The sequence below is a fragment of the Dipodomys ordii genome, unplaced genomic scaffold (assembly GCF_000151885.1).
Source record: "Dipodomys ordii isolate 6190 unplaced genomic scaffold, Dord_2.0 Scaffold35, whole genome shotgun sequence".
Taxonomy (NCBI): Eukaryota; Metazoa; Chordata; class Mammalia; order Rodentia; family Heteromyidae; genus Dipodomys; species Dipodomys ordii.
This window is the reverse complement of record NW_012267251.1, coordinates 1,058,340-1,078,569: the sequence shown is the minus strand read 5'-3', so window position 1 is coordinate 1,078,569 and position 20,230 is coordinate 1,058,340. Positions and strand designations below refer to the sequence as shown.

General features: G+C 47.0%; 1 protein-coding gene across 1 annotated transcript in view; it reads left to right on the top strand.

Annotated features, from left to right (window-relative positions):
• Window positions 1-17,543, top strand: part of Cnst (consortin, connexin sorting protein) — a 58,428-nt gene extending 40,885 nt beyond the window's left edge. The window contains exons 8-10 of the mRNA XM_013017283.1: window positions 1,409-2,289; window positions 14,008-14,143; window positions 15,078-17,543. Of these exons, the coding sequence (XP_012872737.1) occupies window positions 1,409-2,289; window positions 14,008-14,143; window positions 15,078-15,283 (1,223 nt within the window). The 3' untranslated portion in view covers window positions 15,284-17,543. The remainder of the gene's footprint in view (window positions 1-1,408; window positions 2,290-14,007; window positions 14,144-15,077) is intronic.
• Window positions 17,544-20,230: the final 2,687 nt, after the last annotated feature.

Here is a 20,230-nt window from a genome sequence, read left to right as displayed (position 1 = left end):
AGGTGTGAGCAGATATTATTAGGAAGCAGGCATGAGCAGATCTCACCAGGAAGCAGGCGTGAGCTGATCTCACCAGGAAGCAGGTGTGAGCAGATCTCACCAGGAAGCAGGCGTGAGCAGATCTCACCAGGAAGCAGGCGTGAGCAGATCTCACTAGGAAGCAGGCGTGAACAGATCTCACCAGGAAGCAGGTGAGAGCAGATCTCACTAGGAAGCAGGTGTGAGCAGATCTCATCAGGAAGCATGCTTCTCTGCTATCCGACAGCCAGTTCTATTCCCAGTCATTATTTACAGGGATATTTCTTAACTGGTTAAGGGAGGGGAGAGGAGAGTACATATTAATCTTACAGATAAAAATTGAAAGAGGTGTCAAAATTCAAATCTGTTTCTACTTCTTGCCCAGACTTTTTTTTTTTTGCTACAGTTTGCTTTAAGAAACTGCAAGTAATTTTAAAATACATTTAAGGGTATTACATAAAAGTTTTCCATTTGAAATCACTTACTTTTGTCTTTTTAGTTTCAGTAGCTTTATTAGTACTTTCCTTACATTTTATGTTAAGGTTATGTAAAAAATCAAGTATAAAGCCAGGCACCAAGCTGGGTGCCGGTGGTTCACACCTGTAATACTAGCTACTCAGGAGATCTGAGGATTGCAGTTCAAAGCCAGGCTGGGCACAAAAGTCTGTGAGACTCTTATCTCCAATAAACTACTAGAAAATGGAAGTGGTGCTGTGGCTCAAGCGGTAGAGCACTCGCCTTGAGCTGAGGACAGTACCCAGACCCAGAGTTCAAGCCCCACAACTGACAAAAAAAAAAAGCCAGGTACCAGTGGCTCACACCTGTGAACCCAGCTACTCAGGAGGCTGAGATGTGAGGATCACAGTTCAAGGCCAGCTTGGATAGAAAAGTCCCCATGAGACTCTTTATCTCCACTTAACCACTCAAAAAAACAGAAATGGCTCTGTGGCTCAAAGTGGTAGAACACTAGCCTTATCTCCAATAAACCACCAGAAAACCAGAAGTGGTGCTGTGGCTTAGAATGGTAGAGCACTAACTAGCCTTGAGCAAAAAAGCTCAGAGACAGCGCCAAACTCCTGAGTTCAAGTCCCACAACTTATAAAGAAAAAAAACAAATATGTATAATGAAAGTAATTTTTCTACCTTTATTTAAATGCACAAGGTCAGTAAATACACTCATGGAAATGAAGGTTGTTATTAATTAAAACTAACATACTTTTGAATAATTTGTACTTCTTATTAAATTGACACTTTACTAAATACTTTTACAGTACACTGTGCACCTGATGACAGACTTTCTCATGAGAGGCTAGAGGGTCGCTGCTATCCTGTTGTTCTGTACAAAGCACTGTTTGGCATTTTTAAACAACTCATTTTTCATCATCTTTAGAGAGTGAAACTTGTTCTGGCTTGGAACCATGTCAAGAGAAGCAGCATGAGAAGGCTCCGCGGGAGAGTAGCTCTGGCTGCAATCCAGTGGACGCCCAGGCACAGGCCCAGGGCCTCCCAGTGACTACAGGAAAGGGCCACACGGAGGAGCCGCTGTGCAGCCAGGAAGCCACGCTGGAGCGCCACACCCAGGCCGCAGCGTCAGCAGGCAGCAGGTCAGGGCCAGATGTTCCCTGGGCAGCCGCTGCCCATGCTGGCTCCTTGCAGGCGGCTCACACAGAGGACCACCCAGAAGTGGCCGAAGGGGGGGCCATTGCTGCTGGCCCTGAGGAAGAGCCACCTAGTGAGTCGTTGATAAAGCCGCTGGGCCCCCCGGGCTGCGACCACGCCCCTCCTAGCCTGGTTTCACAGGCTCGCAGACCAGAGCTCCACCTGCCACTTCAGGGTGCTTCTGAGGCGTCGTCCAGGGCTCCGCTGGAGAACAATGCACTAAATGAACTGCGGGAGTCTGATCAGGCAGACAGCGATGGAAAATCACCACAGAGTCAGAGTGCCTCAGAGACTGGCTCTGAGAATGCACCTTGTCAAAATAAGAAACTATGTGACTTAAGTGCTCAGCTTCCAGAAGTGTACATGGCCCCAGAGGACAAGGGGGGTGAGGATGACCAAGTGAATAAGGAAACCGAAGACTATTTGAACGGCCTCTTGGGGTGCCTAAAAGACACCAAGGACTCTGTTTCCTATGAGGACAACCAAGACGACGACTCTGATCTTCAAGACCTTTCTCCTGAAGAGGCGTCGTATACACTCCCGGAGAGCCTGCCTGCCGATGACAGCTGTCTCTCTCTGGATGATCTGGCCAAAAGGATAGAGATCGCAGAGGTAAATCAAAGTAAAAGCTTATATACGTACAAACAATGTTTTGTGTCTATAAGCTTTCTTTTGTTGCAAATGAGGGAAATTTTTTATTAATATGTATTTTTAACCATTGCTAGTGATATTTATGTGTTTATGTTGAATAAAATGACATAACCATGATAATGTTTATAGTTGAAGAAGTTAAATTGAATGCCTTCACCATACGGTGCAGGACTCAGTGCTTTTATTTCTCATTCCAGGAATTACGGTGAAAACAACATTAGGCATATCACAATGAGAAATCCTATTTTTCTCCTCATATATCTAGAGAATAAAATATAGCATGTATCACTGTTTCTTCCCCTTATTATATATATATTTTTTTAATTCTCTGAAATATTGTAGCAGAAAGAGAAAACAGTTTAAAGCATGGACAGGAAGTTCTAAAATCTTTAAGATATTAAGTTGCCAAAAAAAAAAGTCAAAGATGACCATTTTTCTTTCTTTAATTAGTTTTTAAAAGTGGCGTGAAGGAGAAAAGATGGAAGGCATGGTGAAACCATGGCGCTCACCATAGTCACCTGGCCAGCTGGGAGGAGCAGGCCAGACTCTGGGGGCTGCGGGAAGGGGAGGGGAGGGGCGCCCGCGGACTCCACAGGCTTGGGGAGGGGCTCTGCGCCTGCGCCTGCTTACCTTGTGGAAATTACTGAGCCATCTGTCTTTTCTCTGCTCTAATCTTGTGTTTCAAGTTGGCCTTTGGGTTCCAATTACACCCTTTGTTTGCTAGCAACTTTCAGGAAGGCAGTGCAAAAATAACAGCAAAATAGGTAACAAAATATATGTGAAAGTAGACCTCTGTGAAACGCTTTCTACAACTGTCACCTTGCTGGTTTCCTTTGTGAGTCACCTCTTTATAAAGTGTCCAGAATTTTTTTATGCAAAAATACAGCAATAAGGCATTGGCCCCGTAGCCATTCTGTTTATTTTAACCAGACCACTTGGCTGTCTGCACAGCAGCCCAGACACACTGATTTTGCTTCTTAACTTTCTCTTAACCAGCTGATACAGGATTGCTTACTGGGCTTAAAATCTGTTTAGAAATGACAAGTGGGGGGGTGGGTATGGAATACAACATTTGCAATGTAGTGCTTTGAGTTGCCTACTTTACAAAGGACTAAAATGGCAGTTTTATGTTTCACAGATTTTTGTGTAACTTTAAATATAGTTTAAAAAAAAACAGCTAGTACTTGGGGCTGGGAAGGTGGCTCAGTGGTAGAGTGCTTGCCTTGCATGCATGAGGCCTTGGGTTCAATTCCTCAGCACCACATAAGCAGAAAAAGCCGGAAATAGGGCTGACGTGCTCAAGTGGTAGTGCTAGCCTTGAGCTGAAGAGCCGAGGGACACTGCACAGGCCCAGAGTTCAGGCCCCACGACCAACAACAACAACAATAAAAAACAGCTAGCTACTAGAGCTAATAGTAAAGCATGGATTGCTGGTACAGGAAGTTACTTAATTATGGAATTAATGACATCAGAACTAAAGAGAGTAGTCATTTCACAAGTTCATACCCAGTATCTTTTCCCACTACTACGGAGTGAGAAAGCAATAGGAATTATATGTATTATGTATATGTTATATGTATTTTAAATTTAAATTGTCTTCTCAGTTAAATTAATGGTGGTTGAAAATTCACTGTCTGAGCTAGGAGTATAGCTCAGGAGTAGAGCCTTTGCCAAGTAAACACATGTCTTGACCCCAGGACTGTTCTACTTTCCGAATAGTTACTACTTCTCTGTTCTAAAAGATATACTATAAAAAAGGCTGCCTGGATCTGTCAGCAAAAGACGGTTTCAAAACTAAAAAGTCACTGATGCTTAATATTTTCTTAATACCTTAAGAGATTTTGAGCTAAGTAAAATATCCAGTTAATTGTTTTTGTTTATAAGTACAAACTTGCCTGCATGTATGTGTACATGCATATATACACACATGTGTGTATATGTGTGTAGGTAGGTATATATGTGTATGTGTGTGTGTGTAGGTAGGTATATATGTATACAGGTAGGTAGGCAGAGTAGGTTGCTGGGTAGGAAGGTGGGTAGGTGCTGGGGATTGAGCCCACTGCCTTGCACTTGCTAGGTGTTCACTGTGTGTGTGTGTGTGTGTGTGTGTGTGTGTGTGTGTGTGTGTGTGTAGGTAGGCATGTATGAATGTAGGTAGGTAGGGTAGGTTGCTGGGTAGGAAGGTGGGTAGGTGCTGGGGATTGAGCCTAGTGCCTTGCACTTGCTAGGCGTGCACTTTACCACTGAACTACACTCCTAGCACTTCATTATTAATTTTTTAAAAAATAGGTTTTAAGGGCTGAACATCCTGAGTTCAATCCCCAGTACCAAAAAAGAAAAGACAAAAAAAAAGTAAAAAAATTTTAAATTAAGATGTAATTGTAACCCCTCTGTACTGTATTTTCACAATAAAAAAAGAAAAAAGCCGGGCGCTGGTGGCTCACGCCTGTAATCCTAGCTACTCAGGAGGCTGAGATCTGAGGATCGCGGTTCAAAGCCAGCCCGGGCAGGAGAGACCGTGAGACTCCTATCTCCAATAAACCACCAGAAAACCGGAAGTGGCGCTGTAGCTCAAGTGGTAGAGCGCTCGCCTTGAGCTGAAGAGCTCAGGGACAGCGCCCAGGCCCAGAGTTCAAGCCCCACGACCGACAAAAAAAAAAAAAAAGAAAAAAAATTTAAGTACAAATATGTGCCTTCCTCATCTAAACCTAGTTTGTGTCTTCAGGAGAATTTTAAGGATACAGCAAGGAACCAGCTCTAGGCTATCATACCTAGCTAACAGTTCTAGAATGGCTTCTGATGTAGGTGTTGCTCCCCTTGAGAACATGGTTCTTAAGCAAGGCACCTACATAGAATTTTCAGGGTCCTGGGAGGCGCAGCGGCCCCTGGGCCCACTCACCCACGTGAGTGAGTCCCTGTCCACCCCTCTTCACTTCACCCAGACCTCCGGTGGTGCCTTGTCTGCCAGTAACGCTGCCTCAAGGGTTCTAGCACTGTGCAGAAAGTAGTCAGCTTCCACTTTGCTTCTAGTCCCTGACACTCCCTCATTGTTCAGCTTTGGCTCCAGGGCTTCTGATAACCATAAGGCTGAGGAAGCACTGATTTCACAATTAGATTCATCTCTGGGAGAACCAAAAATAGCTCCACTATTTTAAGTCACTAATACAGAAATAAGTGTTCATGAACCTTTCCTCATTTGCTAAACATTTTTTCAAACACAGGAATAATTTCACTGAGCAATGCCTTTAATATCTTCATTGCCATTATTTCTTGTTAGAGAGTCCGAGTATCATCAGAGTGCAGTGTCCATTGTTTGAGAACAGGAATGAAGGCAGGACATAGTGGCACACTCCTGCTCTCTCCGCTCTCAGGAACAGGACTGCAGTCCACCCAAGTATGGCGCCAGCCAAACGCAGAAAGCCCTATTTGAAAAGTAAACTAAACAAAAGGGGCTCAGGCTATTGGATCAGTGATATAGTACCTACCTACCAGTTACCAGGCCCAGAGTTTAAACCTCAGGACTGTCCATGCACCCTCAAAGGACTTGGAGGGGTGCCATGTCGCACTTCTGAGGCTTTTCTCACATGTACATGGATCGTGATGTGCAGTGGTCAAGGATTTTATTTTCCTTTCTTTTTTTTTTTTTCTGTTGGTCATGGGGCTTGAACTCTGGGCCTGGGCACTATCCCTGAGCTCTTCAGCTCAAGGCGAGCACTCTACCACTTGAGCCACAGCACCACTTCCAGTGTCTGATGGTTAATTGGAGATGAGTCTCACAGACTTTTCTGCCAGGGCTGTCTTTGAATGGTGCCCCTCAGATCTCAGCCTCCTGAGTAGCTAGGATTAAAGGCGTGAGCCACCGGTGCCCAGCTACAAGGAGGTTTTCAAGCCTTATCTAGAAGGATGCATATTCTTTCTTTCTCTCTCCCTTTCTCTCTCTCTCTCCCTTTCTTTCTCCCTCCTTTTCTTTCTCTCTCTCTCTCTCTCTTTTTCTTTCTTTCTCTTTTTTGCCAGTCCTAGGGCCTGAATTCATGGCCTAGACACTGTCCCTGAGCTTCTTCTTTGCTCAAGGCTAGCTAGCATGCTACCACTTGGGCCACAGCGCCATTTTGGCTTTTTCTGTTTATGTGGTACTGAGGAATCAAACCCAGGGTTTCATGCATGCTAGGCAAGCACTCTACCATGAAGCCACATTCCTAGCCCACATAATCTTAAAACTATGATTAAGGTGGGTACAACGGTATACACCTGGAACCATAGCTACCTCAGGAGACTGAGATTTGAGGATTGCATTTTGAGGCCAACCTAAGCCTGAAAATCCCTGAGACTCTTATCTCTGGTAGACAACTATCAGCAGGCCAGAGCTAAAGCTGTAGCTCAACTGGGAAAGCACTAACCTTGAGCAAAAAAAACTCATGAACAGCATCAAGGCCCTGAGTTCAAGCCCACGACTGGCACACACATACACACACTCCTACAATTGAATCAAATGTCCAAGGGTCCCCGTGTGACACACAGAATTATAGATTTGAGCATCTCAACTGGGAGTCCCCTGGGCTCCCTATGTGTCCCTATGCTGCTTGGCTAGATGTCCTAGATGCAGGGCTCAGGGCTCTTGGCAACCCGGTCCCTCAGCCTCCCACGCCACCTGACCTGACCTCCGCTCTGGCCACGCCAGTCAGCCCGGCCCCGTGCTGCCCCGGCACACCTCGCACACAGACGGTCCCCTGTGCTGCTTTCTTCTGGGCTAGGTCAGCGGTGCCCCGAAGTGATGAACCTGTTTCTCTGTTTCTTCCCAACCCTCAACATCGAGGCCAGGCCTTTTCCTCTGCTCAGGGTGTGGGCCGCGGGACGTCCTCTGCCAGAAGTGTCCTTGGTCACTGAAGCCCGTATTGTTCACTACCTTCAAATGTCTCGTTTCCGAGTGCTGATGGGGGGGGGGGGGGGGCGCGCGCACTGTTCCCTGAGGCTTTGCCCTGCGCCGTCTTGCGCAGGCTCCTGAGCACGGGAATCCAGCCGAGCATGTCTGCACCTTAACCGCAGTGTCGTAGGCCTCCGTCCCTGGTCAGCAAGGCCTTCTGTCTCAGTTCACTTAGGAGAATAAATACATTTTTAATTTTGTTATTATTTTTGTTAAAGGTGATGTATACAGGGTTACAATTACAGCGAAGAGTTACAGTGAAGAGGCAATTTCTGTTTGGACATCACCCCTTCCCTCAAGAAAAAGACTACATCATTCAAACTCTATGCTAGAGTCTATCTGTAAGCTCCCTGGTATGCTTTTAAACCTGCAGGGGCTGCAGGGGAGGTGCACAAGGACCGCCCTGGCAGCCGTGAACACTTCCTGCAGGTCAGAAGTGAGGGTGCCTGGCCTTCTTACTGTTCCTTTCCCTGATCCTGAGCTTATTACTGCATCATCTCCTGAACAGAACACTGAGGTAGCCCCTCGTCTACACAGACATTAGGAAATACCTGGTTTTCGTTGCCAGAAACCCCTTCATCTGTGTTTCCCGGTCTTGGCTGTGTCCACACAGTGCTTTGCGTTAGCGCTGTGGGTCCGGGCTGGGCCACCCGGTTCTTCCTGACCACAGCGCTCAGTCCCCACTCCAGCTGCGAATGGTCTGTCAGTTTGCGTTGCTGGGAGTCATGATATTAATCTACTGCCTTTTATCAGCTTGCCCCTCCTCCAAGCCTCTACATAACAAATCTAGCCATTCGTTTAAGCATCTCTTACCTGGGGAGACAGGTAAGATCCGTTTCTGGAAGCTGTAGAAACTACTTTGGAAAGACAAAAAACAATAACAAAAAGCCCCATTAGTCCCATTTGAAAGCTCTGTTCATTTTCACTGTAATTGCCATGAACGCCAGACACCAAAGGAAACTTAATAGTTACGGAAAATGGGATCTTTTCCCTGCTAAGGATGTGGCAAGAAGTCTCTCCTGAGCCTGGGCCCAGACTCTGCTCATTACTGAGCAGCACGCTCAGGTAGTTGCTTGCGACCTTGAGGTGGCTTCTGCCTCCAGAAATCGGGGCTGATGAGGCCTGAGAAAGAGCCTTGTGAAGACTGACCAGGACGTGGCCTGTCCAGACAGTGTTCCCGCCTGTGGAGCTAAAGTTCCCCCTGTGAAATGGAAAACATTGTACTTAGCTTGTAGACCGGCGTGGTTTATTTTGTGTGGTGCTGGAGATGCCGTGACCCAGCCCATCACTTGCTTTTTAAGTGAGGAATGCTAGCGCTCACCTTGGCTTATACTTGTGTAGTGAAATCACTGGCATTTTAAGGTATGTTTGATGTGCTCATAGATGAATTTATGAATGGTTAGTTCTCAGAATAGTTGGAAACAAAGCATGTGTTCTTTTTTACAGTTTGCCAGCCTTGAGGTTCTGGAATGAAAAGCTGTATTACTAAAAGGGTGTCAGTTGGATGTCTGTTTTCTCCGTGGATATTGTAATGAAGCACTTTTAGTAACAGTGTGTTCTGAATGTTTTCCTGCTCATATTAGGGATTGCTTCTCCAGTAAACTTGTAAAATAACTTGTGCTTTTGTTTTGTTTTGTTTGTTGGTCATGGGGCTTAAATTCAGGGCCTGAGTGCTGTCCCTGAGCTTTTTTGCTCAAAGCTGGCTCTCTACTACTTTGAGCCACAGCTCCAGTTCTGGGTTTCTGCTGGTTAAATAGAGATAAGAATCTCAAGGACTTCCTGAGCAGGCTGGCTTTGAACCTCAGCCTCCTGAGTAGCTAGGATCACAGGCAAGAGCCACCTGCACCTAGCAATAACTTGATTTTATAACAAGCTCGTGTTGTAGATTCTATGTAAGACGCCAGTGGAGGTTTGAGGGGAAGGGTAGAGCTGGAAGAGTCATGTTCCTGCAGATGCGGAAGGCTTCCCAGATGGCTTCCCTTCAAGCACGCTTTTATTCACAGAGCACCCATAGCAATTACATTAATTACAGCACAGACTTGCTTTGTGTTCTCAGTGGAAGAGCTTGGTGTATTTTGTTGGGCTAGGAAGGCAATTTGCTAATTGAAGTAAGTGGAAAACAAATTTAGTTTTGAAGCCCTGTTTTTGAGATTTAAATTATCTTTTACCCTTTTGAGCATAGGTTGGGCCCTGGGTATGATTCTAGCACTACAAATAAACATATATACAAAGATTAAAATTCTTTATCATTTAATGTAGACAGTGGTAACAGGCAGGCTGTATATATTATGTACATCTACACCATACATATAGATATATATGTATACTACATATTATATACACTATACATATGCATATATACTATACATATTACACATGTGTGTTTGTACACACACACATACACACACCTTTAGAGAGTAGTGTGGCGGAGACACATTGCTATGACCCATTTTCCTTAGAAACATTTGGCCTCTCTTGGAGCTGACCCAGCGGGACCATCCCGGAGCTTGGGCTGACCTGCCCTTCAGTCATGGAATAAGGTGCACTGCAGCTGGCACAGTTGCTCCTTAAGTTCTGGATGTCTGACCGCCCTAGGGGGTGAGTAAGTAGTCTTGATTAAGGGCAGGTCCAAGAACCCCATCTCAAAATAAGCGACGCCCCCTTGGCTGGCAGGTCCTGTCCTCAGCTGGCTTCCGTGGCCTTGCTCCACCCATGTGTGTCAGGGACCACACACAGACAGAAGAGGAACACCAAGGAAGATGCATGAAGGGGGCGAGTAGGAAGCGGGCCAGCCCCGGCTCACACCGCAGAGGCCTCTGAGACAAATGATCTGGGAGGAAGGAAGGAAAAAAGAATGGGGGTTGATTTTTTTTTTTTTAGCCAAGAATTAAGGAAGAGGTCAGAACAAATCTATCCCACATTACTGTGATTTTTCACTTTGCCTTTCTCTTTCAAAGGGTTGCCCAAATCATGGCTCAGATGACACCAGATTCAACCAACAATACTGTCACAACCCCACGCACACACCCGAAAAAGGCTCCCAAGTTCATTGCCAGCCATAGCAAATACGGAGGGACCTGGTGAGATTCACACCGCAGACAGAGACCCCTTGAGGCTGAGCAGAAGCTGAGCTGGGCCGCACCACTGTTGGACTGCATCTAGCTGTATGCCTGAGTGTTGTCCTTTGAGCCTCTCAGCTGCCAGCACCTGTTGTCCACACCCCTAATATCACTTGGTTTATTTCCTGATTTTACAAATTCAAAATTCAAATCACAAAGATAAGCACTGCACAGCCGTGAGGCTCTGGGGCTCATCCTGCCTCTGTTCTCTCTTCCTTACAGTACTGGAGTTTGAACTCAAGGCCCTGCCCTTGTTAGGCCAGCTCTCTACCACTGAGCCACGCCATCAGCCCTTGGGAAATTTTCAGTCTTGCATTTTTGCCTGGGGAGCCAGTCTCATACTGCAGTCCTCCTGCTCCTGCCTGTGCCCAGTAGCTGAGATTACATGAACACAATACTCCCTACTTGTTTGTTGAGATGGGGTCTCACTAATTTTTGGCCTTAAAAAATGGTTTGACTAGCTAGGCGCTGGTGGCTTACGCCTGTCACACTACTCAGGAGGCTGAGATCTGAGGATTGTAGTTCAAAACCAACCCGGGCAGGAAACTCCATGAAACTTTTTTTGGGGTTAGTCTTGGGGCTTGAAGTCAGGGCCTGTGTGTTGTCCCTGAAATTTTCTGTACAAGGCTAGTGCTCTGCCACTTGAGCCACAGCGCCGCTTCTGGCTTTTTCGGTGTATATGGTACTGAGAAATCAAACCCAGGGCTTCAAGTATGCTAGACAAGCACTCTGCCACTAAGCAACATTCCCAGTCCCCATAAGACTCTTATCTCCCATTAATCACCAGAAAACTGAAAGTAGCGCTGTGGCTGAAGTGGTAGAAGGCTAATCTTGAGCTGAAGAGCTGAGGGACAGCACCCAGGCCCATATTCCAAGGCCCATGATGGACAAAAAAAAAAAAGGTTTGACTGACCTTGAACTATGATCCTCCTAGTCTGCACTTACCAAGTAGCTGATATTATATCTGTGCACCATCCCAGCCTTTCAGAACTGGTTAAATAGGATTAATTTTAAGTTAAAACAGCTAGATGTATCGCTCAATGGTGGAACATTTTCTTAGCATGCACAAGGCCCTGAATTCTATCCCAGCAACACCAAATCCTCAAATCTCCCCTAATGTCTAGCAGTAGTGGTAGTGGGATCTATCTGTCATCCCTAGGAGATAGGAAGATCACTTGAGCCCAAGAGTTCAAAACAAAATTAGACAAAAAGCAACACCACATCATGAAAATAAGCAAACAAAAATTCCGCCCTCTCAGAATACATATGGTGAATACATATGTCTTACAGAGAAGATGGATAACGATAATATCTCAGTGGCAATATATTGTTTAATTTCCATTTTAAATCCTTTGCTTCTTAGAAACTTAAGATTTCTTTCCCTCTTGTAAGATGATTTGTTTTTAGTGTTGTGTGAACAAGCCCTTTAAGACTATTTTACATATTTGTGCTTGACATTCTGGTGTCATTAAAGTAGATTTCTCGGAATAAGGACATCTTAAATATGCAGTTCCTATAAAAAGACTAAATTGCTGGTGTATTGATTTTTTAGGATAATGGTTTCTATAGACCTGTGTTGTCAGAAGCCCTGTGGGAAGGCCCTCTGGAGTTGCTTAGCCCTAAAAGCCCTGAATTATAAAAAAAAAAAAAAAAACTAATGGAACCTGTAATATTTTTGCACAGCACAGTATGAGATTGTTGGCTGGAGCTGGAATCGTGATGACTTTGCAGGCAGTGCTCGCGGAGAGTGCTCTGAGGCTGCAAGTCGCTGCCGTCCAGCGTGTGTGGCCCGGGCTTCTCCTGTGTCATCACCTACAGACAGTTGAGAGCGAGCAGGACCTGAGCTGCGCCACCTCTGTGCTGAGCCCGCTGCGCAGCGGCCCTGGCGCAGCGTCTAACCCCCGAGCCTGCTTCCTTCCATCTCCCTCTCTTTCAGCTCCTGAATTACTTTGGTTTTTTCTTTTTTTGAGATACAGGGTCTTGCTCTGTAGCCCAGGCTGGCTTTGAACTCAAAATCTTGCTGCCTTTTCCCAGAGTGCTGAGACTACAGTGCTGAGCTACCAGCTTTGCTGCTTCATCTAATTTATTGTTCAGGTGACATATAGAGGATTATAGTTACATAGGTCAGGTAACGAGTACATTTCTTTTTGAACAGTCACCTCTTCCCTTGTTTCAGCTTTGCTTTTGAATAAGAGATAGGATGTAGGCTAGAGAGAAGTGGCCAAAATGAAAACTAGAAGGCAGTATAGAAAGAGATAGCATTGGGGGTAGGAGGTTAAAGACGTGTTAGCTTGCTTTTTCTGCAAAGGGTCAAATTCTGAATATTTTAGGCTTTAGGCTTGACTGGTTTCTAATTAAATTTTACTTACAAAAATAGGCAACCAAACCAGGCAGGGTAATATACACCTGTAATCCCAGCCCTCGGGGGCTAGGCAGAATGGAGAGTTTGAGGTCATCCGGGGCTTCTGTAGCAAGACCTTGTCTCAAACAAAAAAAAAAAAGCAGGTCTCTTCCCTTGGTCTATAGTTTGCCAACCTGTGCATACAAAGTAATGTCTCTATAGTAAACCAGCTCTAAGAGAAATTCTAAGAGAAGTCCCCAAGATATTTTGAGTACAGAACATTATTTAGTAAGTTCTGTTACTTTCTCATGGGAACCTAGGACAGTAGTCTTTGATGTTAAAAGTTGTTTGTGTGTGTACATACTTGCATACACATGGTGAGGTTTGAACTCAAGGCCTTACTTTTTGAAAGGAGCTCTGCTGCTCTTTTGGGATAGGTCTTGTGCTTTCTCCTTGGCCAGCCTGGACTGCATGCTGCTATCCAGGGTTTCCCATGTCACTGGAATCACACCTGGCGCATTTGTTGAGACTGAGTCTTGCTTCCTTTTTATGATCCTCCTGATCTCTGCCTCCTGAGTAAGTGGGATTCCAGGTATACACAATTCGGTATTAAAGGTATCTGAAGTTTCACGTTTATTTCTTAAAGCCTGCTGCTGAATGGAAAAGCGGGTTGAGCTTCTGCCTCGTTTTAAGTAAGACGCAGCCCAGTGATGATACAGAGAGCAATGTGTGGTCGGCTCAGCAATGCTCCCGGGGAGCCTCGGCTCCGGCCCTCCCAGCCCCTGGCCTGAGTGTCACCTGGGGCCTGATCCTTGGGTCGGGTCAGGGCTCAGGAGAATCCAGGGTTTTGTGGGGGCTATATCACCCACACAGAAGTGAAGGTTTTAACCCTGTTAGATTTGGGGCATTGTAAATTTTTTCTATAGAAAGTAGATGCATCTGCCGGGCACTGGTGGCTCACGCCTGTAATCCTAGCTACTCAGGAAGCTGAGATCTGAGGATCTCGGTTCAAAGCCAGCCTGGGCAGGAAACTCCGTGAGACTCTTATCTCCAATAAACCACTAGAAAACTGGAAGTGGCGCTGTGGCTCAAGCGGTAGAGCGCTCGCCTTGAGCTGAAGAGCAGAGGGACAGTGCCCAGGCCCAGAGTTCAAGCCCCACTACCAACCAAAAAAAAAAAAAAAATAGTAGATATATCTGCTAGAAAAAGAAACCTGAGTCCCTGTTGAGTCAAATTAGCCTGTTGTGGTTCCATGAGGAATATTGTTGCTATTTCCCGGCTCTTCTGCCCCTTGCCAGGTTGTCCCGGCGGAGGGGCTGGTCTCCATACTGAAGAAGAGGACCGACTCTGTAGGACAGCGCCCTGCCCAAATGCCGCAGAGGCCGTCTAAGCGAAGAGTGAGGTTCCAGGAAGCAGAAGACCACCTGGGTCCAGGTAAACCCCCAGCCTGGGCCCAGCAGTGCTGACGGCCAGTGTTCACTGACTCTAACATCGCTGCGTGACGTGGTCTTTGCCTACAAGATTTGTAAGGAGTTTAGAAGCTTGGTTGCTTTATCTTCTTTGGGAGACACATTTTAAAAAGGAAACCATCTTAAATTATTTTGCAACAGTTTTGCACAAATAAGTAAACCAAATCCAACTCCTCAGCTTGTAGTCCTCAGCATTGAGAACGCATTTCATGCCCTTTCTTCTTTTGTTGTTTATGACCTTCTGGTTTTGTCATCTTTATAGTGACCAGATAAAACTCGTGCTTCGTGTGGGAAGCTCGTGCACACACGCACTCACGAGCGGTCTGTGCCGTGGCAGAGTGCCTCCAGGAGGACAGCCTGCTGCTGTGCTTGGCTCTCTTCAGGCCTACACTTAGGTGCCTGCGGCAGCCAACAGGGCAGCTGTGTGGGTGCAGATAGAGGCTTCTCCAGGGCTCGGGTAAATCAGGGCAAGTAGACCTACGGCCCAGAACCTGCCGGAGTGTTTCTCGCAAGTGTGAAGCAGCTTCCTTGTGGCTGTGACAGGAAGAGCTGTGATGCTGCGTGAGGCCTGCACCTGTGTGGCCCTGCCCCAGCCTCCTCCACCCGCAGCTTTCCATGTTGGCCGCTCCCTTGGCCTGAGTAGCTGCTTAGAGAGAAGAACCCAGGTGTGGGATTCTCAGGCCACTTCACTTAGTAGCCACCTCGTGCCACAGTGTCACTAACTTAGGAGAGAGACTCAAGGCCGTCATTCTAAACGGAAATGAGCAGCATTGCGTCTGACGCTGTGGGGTGTCAGCGTCAGCCCTCAGGAGTTGCTCTAGTGTGAAGCTGCAGTAACTGGCCTTACTCTGTCGGTTTGCCTTGTGGTGACGAGACCTCCTCCCTCCTCTCATTTGCAGATGAAGCTGGAGGCGGCTCCTGTATCTTACTGCTCCTGCTGTGTATAGCCACGGTGTTGCTCAGCATGGGTGGCACAGCGCTCTACTGCACTTTTGGTGACGTGGAGTCGCCTGTCTGTACGGACTTTGCAGACAACATGGACTTCTATTACACCAAGCTCCTTCAGGGAATGGCAGAAGTCAAACATTGGATCTACCTCTCCTAGGACCGGTCAGCAGGGACAGGCTTGCTGGCCGTGAGAATGAAATGCAAAACTTCCTGAACAGCTTTTGTTTCAGTTCTGAAATGCTCCCTTCCCCAGGACGTCAGAAAGAGCGGCTGGGAAGGGCGATCCGAAGGGCCTGAGAATGGCCGCGTGAGGACAGGAGTGGTGCGTGGGACACAGGCCTGCCGCCGGCTGCCCTGGGCTGCGGGGCACTGCGCGCAAGTGGCCGCACTGCGCTCAGACCCCTGGTCAGTGGCGTCCACGACCTTCTACTCATTTGTTGGTTGTAGCTGTCACTTCACTTTCTCACGCAATAAGCTGGTATGTCACCAAAAAGTTACCTTATGGTTTCAGTGTCATCTTTTAGTTAGCCTTGGAAGCTGTGTAATTTTGGCTTTTGCATTGTTCCAGACTTCATTCTCCATTTGTAAAATGGCTGTGTGTATGGGTGTCCGTATGTACACCTGTGCGTGGGCTTCAGTTCCTATAAGCAAATATTGAGCCCATAGTAACAAAGATTATTCTTTTAACTTGACTATGATGTGCAGGCACAAATCTTTGAAGAAGGCTTAGATGAACTATAGAAATAGTGGCCCCAACATGAGAAACAGACAGATGTGTGGCAGTTAACTTGACTGATGTGCCAAGAATTAACCATAGGCCTGAAGGCAAGATTAAGGAGTTCCCTGAGTCCCAGGCAGGAATCCCCCTTGGACTCCACATGACACCCTGAGTGCTGGACCCTTTTCCACCCAGCAAACCACTCACTGAGCACCTAGTGTGTTCTGAGACTCTGCGGACTGGAATACCACCATGGGTAGGATAAAATTCACACTGGATGTCCACATAAAAGAAACCAGGGCTTCAGCAAGTGAAATCAAACCACCATCTGTAATTCAGTTTTGCAGATCTCTAATCTGCTTGATGTGCATTCTATCGTGGTTTGATTTAGACCCTAGTTGGCGGTCTAAGCAGAAATTCAATTATACCTTATTCACATAGGCCAGTATCGCTTTATTTAAATTCCTCATTCAGCAGCCTTTCCTTCCGTAAGGTACAGTGGCCTGATATCTAGAAAGCCTTGCTTTGACTTTTTATATCTTAAGCAACACTTAAAAAAGCAAACAAACATGAACTATAGTTTTTTTAGCAAGTGTTTTTCTGTTAGCAGCATCATCAGAAAGGAGAAGGGAGACATGGATTTACATTGCGACTGGCCGGCTCAGTACCTCCCTGCCTGCTTCTGCTTCTTTATTTAGGCCACGGAACCTTCAAGGGCTTTTTGTAGAGGCTGGATGTATGCTGCTGAGCACGCATTCACTTCTCCCAATGCCACATTTAATTATGGCTTTTCTATCATTTCAGTTCCGTGTGTTTTTTAAGTTGTTTTCGCCTACAATGCTGTTTGACTTGTCTATCATGAACTGTAATATTTTCAATGGTTGCAGATCAAAGTTATTTATTTAGAAGTGTACAAGATAAGAAATTTAGATTCCTTATACTGAAGGCTGATTTTATTAGAAGATTATTTTAATGTCTTATAAATTTTAAGAATTTGTAATCGAATTGTATGTAAAATAGTAACACTTCCCATGGTACTGTCCAACGCAGTTCTATGAACATCACTTGGGAATTTCTGTAGGGTCTCCTTGTCACAGACAAACCCCTTCTGCTTCTGCCCTTGTCATTTCCAGTTGCAGGAATTTGACAATCCTTCTCCTGAGAGAAGTTAGAGTTGCCCTCCTCCTCACACCCTTGGGTCAAGGTCAGAGACCCCAATAATCTCCCCATGCGTCCCCTCACAGGATCTGACCTGACACCCGCGGGGCCCTGCAGGGCCTCCCCTTCCAGGGACAGCAAGGAGCCTGGGGCACCCTGATGTCTCCCTCAAAGGAGGTGTGAAATCTCACCTAGAAAATGATGGCAACTCTTAGAAATGTAATCATCATTTATTGCATGACTTGGAGCAATCCACCTGGTAATGAAAGCACATAAAGAACACATCGGTTTACCAAAATATAATTTCTTCTCTCATTTCAAAGCACTGTCAACTATTTCTACCTAGTCTTCCTTAAGAACTGTATTGGAGGGCATCAAATCGAGCTTGTGATTTAAAATCTCCACCAACCAAGTGTCTCAGAGACTTTATTTGAACCCTGAGTGTAAAAGAAAAGCAAAATGACTTCAGTAATGGTCCAGGCCCCCGGAGGAGCCATCTGTTTGGGAAGTCTCCGTGGGTCCCTAAGTAAAGCCTCCTTCACTGCCAAAACACTCCCTTACCCACGCCTGCCAGCCCGGCAGAGCCCACTCGAGACCCTCCTTTCCCCTGGCAAGCTAAAGTCATTAGTGGAGACTTGAGGTGGGAGACTTCCTCTCGCAAGGAGGGATGGACGCTGGCTCTTCTGGAATGAGAGGAGGGGTGAGGAGCAGGGATGAAGAAGGGGTTCAGGGCAGGGGGAGGGAAAGCAGGGAAGGAAAAGAAACAAGAAAGCAGCTCTTAGCCTGCTCTCCTCGTGCCAAGCTTAGGATCTGTACGCCCTCTATGAAGACAGACTGAACTGTTATCTTACTCTCACCTGGCCTATATTAACTCGCTTCAGTTCTTTGGGCTCTTTTTTGTTTTGTTTTGTTTTTGTCAGTCATGGGGCTTGAACTCTGGGCCTGGGCGCTGTCCCTCAGCTCTTCAGCTGAAGGCAAGCGCTCTACCACTTGAGCCACAGCACCACTTCCAGCTTTTTCTGTGTACGTGGTGCTGAGGAATGGAACCCAAGGCCTCATGCATGCGAGGCAAGCGCTCTACCACTGAGCCACCTTCCCAGCCTCTTGAGCTCAGTTTTTATAACTCCAAAATCTATTTTATTTTACATTCTATCATGTTGCCTTCACCTTTAAAAATAAATAAGAGTGTGCTGGGTGGGCACTGGTGGCTCAAGCCTGTAATCCTACTCAGAAGGCTGAGATCTGAGGATTGTGACTCATAGCCGGCTGGGCAAGAAAGTTCCCATTAGCTACCAAAAAGCTGGAAATGAAGCTGTGGCTCAGGGTAGTAGAGTGCTAGCCTTGGGTACCTTCATTCAGGAGCAGGGCCCCCAGGGCCCAGGGTAGTAGGGGCGCATGGCATGTGGGGTGGGAGTTACCCTGGGCTTCTCTGGCAGGCCACTTGTGTGTGCATTGGTGCCTGGAGTTGGCACAAGTCCAGGCTGTCTGGTTGTTGCACAGAACATACTAAAAATTGCTGTATCTGAAATTCAGGTGCCGTGGGAGTCCTGTGGGTTTTAATCTGACGCTCCTGTCAGGGCTCTGGTATGGCACAGACACTGAGGCACAGAGCGGCAGGAGGGCTGGTGGTGCCGGAGAGCAGCGGGTCAGTCGCTGCAGCCTCCTTCCCGGCCTTCCTGGCCGCCCCTGCCACGGCTTCCAAACAACAAAGGTCATAAGGGGTCCGAAGTTGACGATCTCTTTTTATTAGCACATTAATTGTTTTCATTGTGGTACTTCTGTACTGGCATACGAGGTACCCAGCACCTTCACCTCTGTCACACTCTCAACCCTCTCCCCCAGGGAGTCAGAATTTGGCGGCATTTGAGGTGCTCAGAATTGGGGCTGGCATGCATTGGTGGAGCACCTGCCTTCATACGCACAAGCCCCAAGTTTAAACCCAGTACTGTCAGAAAAACAAAAGCTTCTTAGATCTCTAAAATTTCCATTTTTTATTCACAAAGTGAGAGCTACCAGAAATCTAACATCTTCCAGACGCCGTGCTGCATCTCCCACGGGGCCACTTTGCGGACCAGACCCATGCGCTTTGTGGAGAAAGGGCAGCCAGTCCCGAGCCCTGCCTGGGCCCCCCCACGGATGCTATTTTCCGTAGTATTGAGGCTTCAGTAATTACGGAAAGGGGAAAAATAACTATTTGTAACCTAACAGGGACAAGTACAGATGAAGACTGCGTCCACCTCAGACAAGAGAACCCGACTTTGGAGTCTGTCTTTCGAGACCACAGCTCTTGCTTTGCAGGAAGGGCTTTTAAAAGGGTGAAAAGGCTGAGGCAGACCCCTGGCAAACTAATACTGGTGCCCGACTTCTGCCTCAGACTATGCGCCTCCTGGAAAGAATGGGTTTTTAGTCGCCTTCTGTGTACATAGCTGTTAGTCCTTCTACCCCCGGCTGTCCGAGAGCACCCTGGATGAAGTGGTGCAGCCTCGGGTGTGCCGGGTGTGCGCCTTGCCACTCTGCCCTGTGATGCCGCTCTGCCGGCTCACCCCGCTCCTGTCCAGCCTCACACACTTCTCAGGGCCGTTGGGCCAGGTGCGGGCAGAGGCCCTGAGCTGACGCAGTCAGATGTGAGGGACAGCAAGACGAGGTGGTGAGGCACGGGCAGTGGTCTCCCAGCCCCGGCCAGGCGGCCCGCTGCTCCTGAAAGATGACCGAGAAACGTCTGCTACTCACCTCACAGTTCTGAGGTCTGAGGTTGCAGTTCATGACCCACGTGCCATGGTGCTTTGGGCATGAGTAGAAGTGAGGTTTCCTTTGAGGGATATTCACCGCCCACAAGCCCCATCTCTGACAGGCTCTGCTACCTCCCCAAACTACAAAGCTGGCCCCACCAGGGCTGTGAGGGCCGGAAGGAGTCAATAAATGCTGTCAGGTCAGGTCCATCTTTCTGCCTATATAAGCTCATGAAATTCTCTCTTGTTTTTCTCGTTGGGGATTTTTCCCTCTTCCCCTCTCTTGGGTGATTTAGATTCCCGCCTCTGGCAGCCGCACAGAGGCCTAGCATTTGTTGTTATTCTTACTTGCATTTTGCTTGGGGTCTGGGCTCTGTCTCTGAGCTTCTTTTGCTCAAGGATGGCATCTACCACTTGAGCCACAGCACCACTTCTGGCTTTTTCTGTATAGTTTTATTTGAGATAAGAGTCTCATGGACCTTCCTGCCTGGTCTGGCTT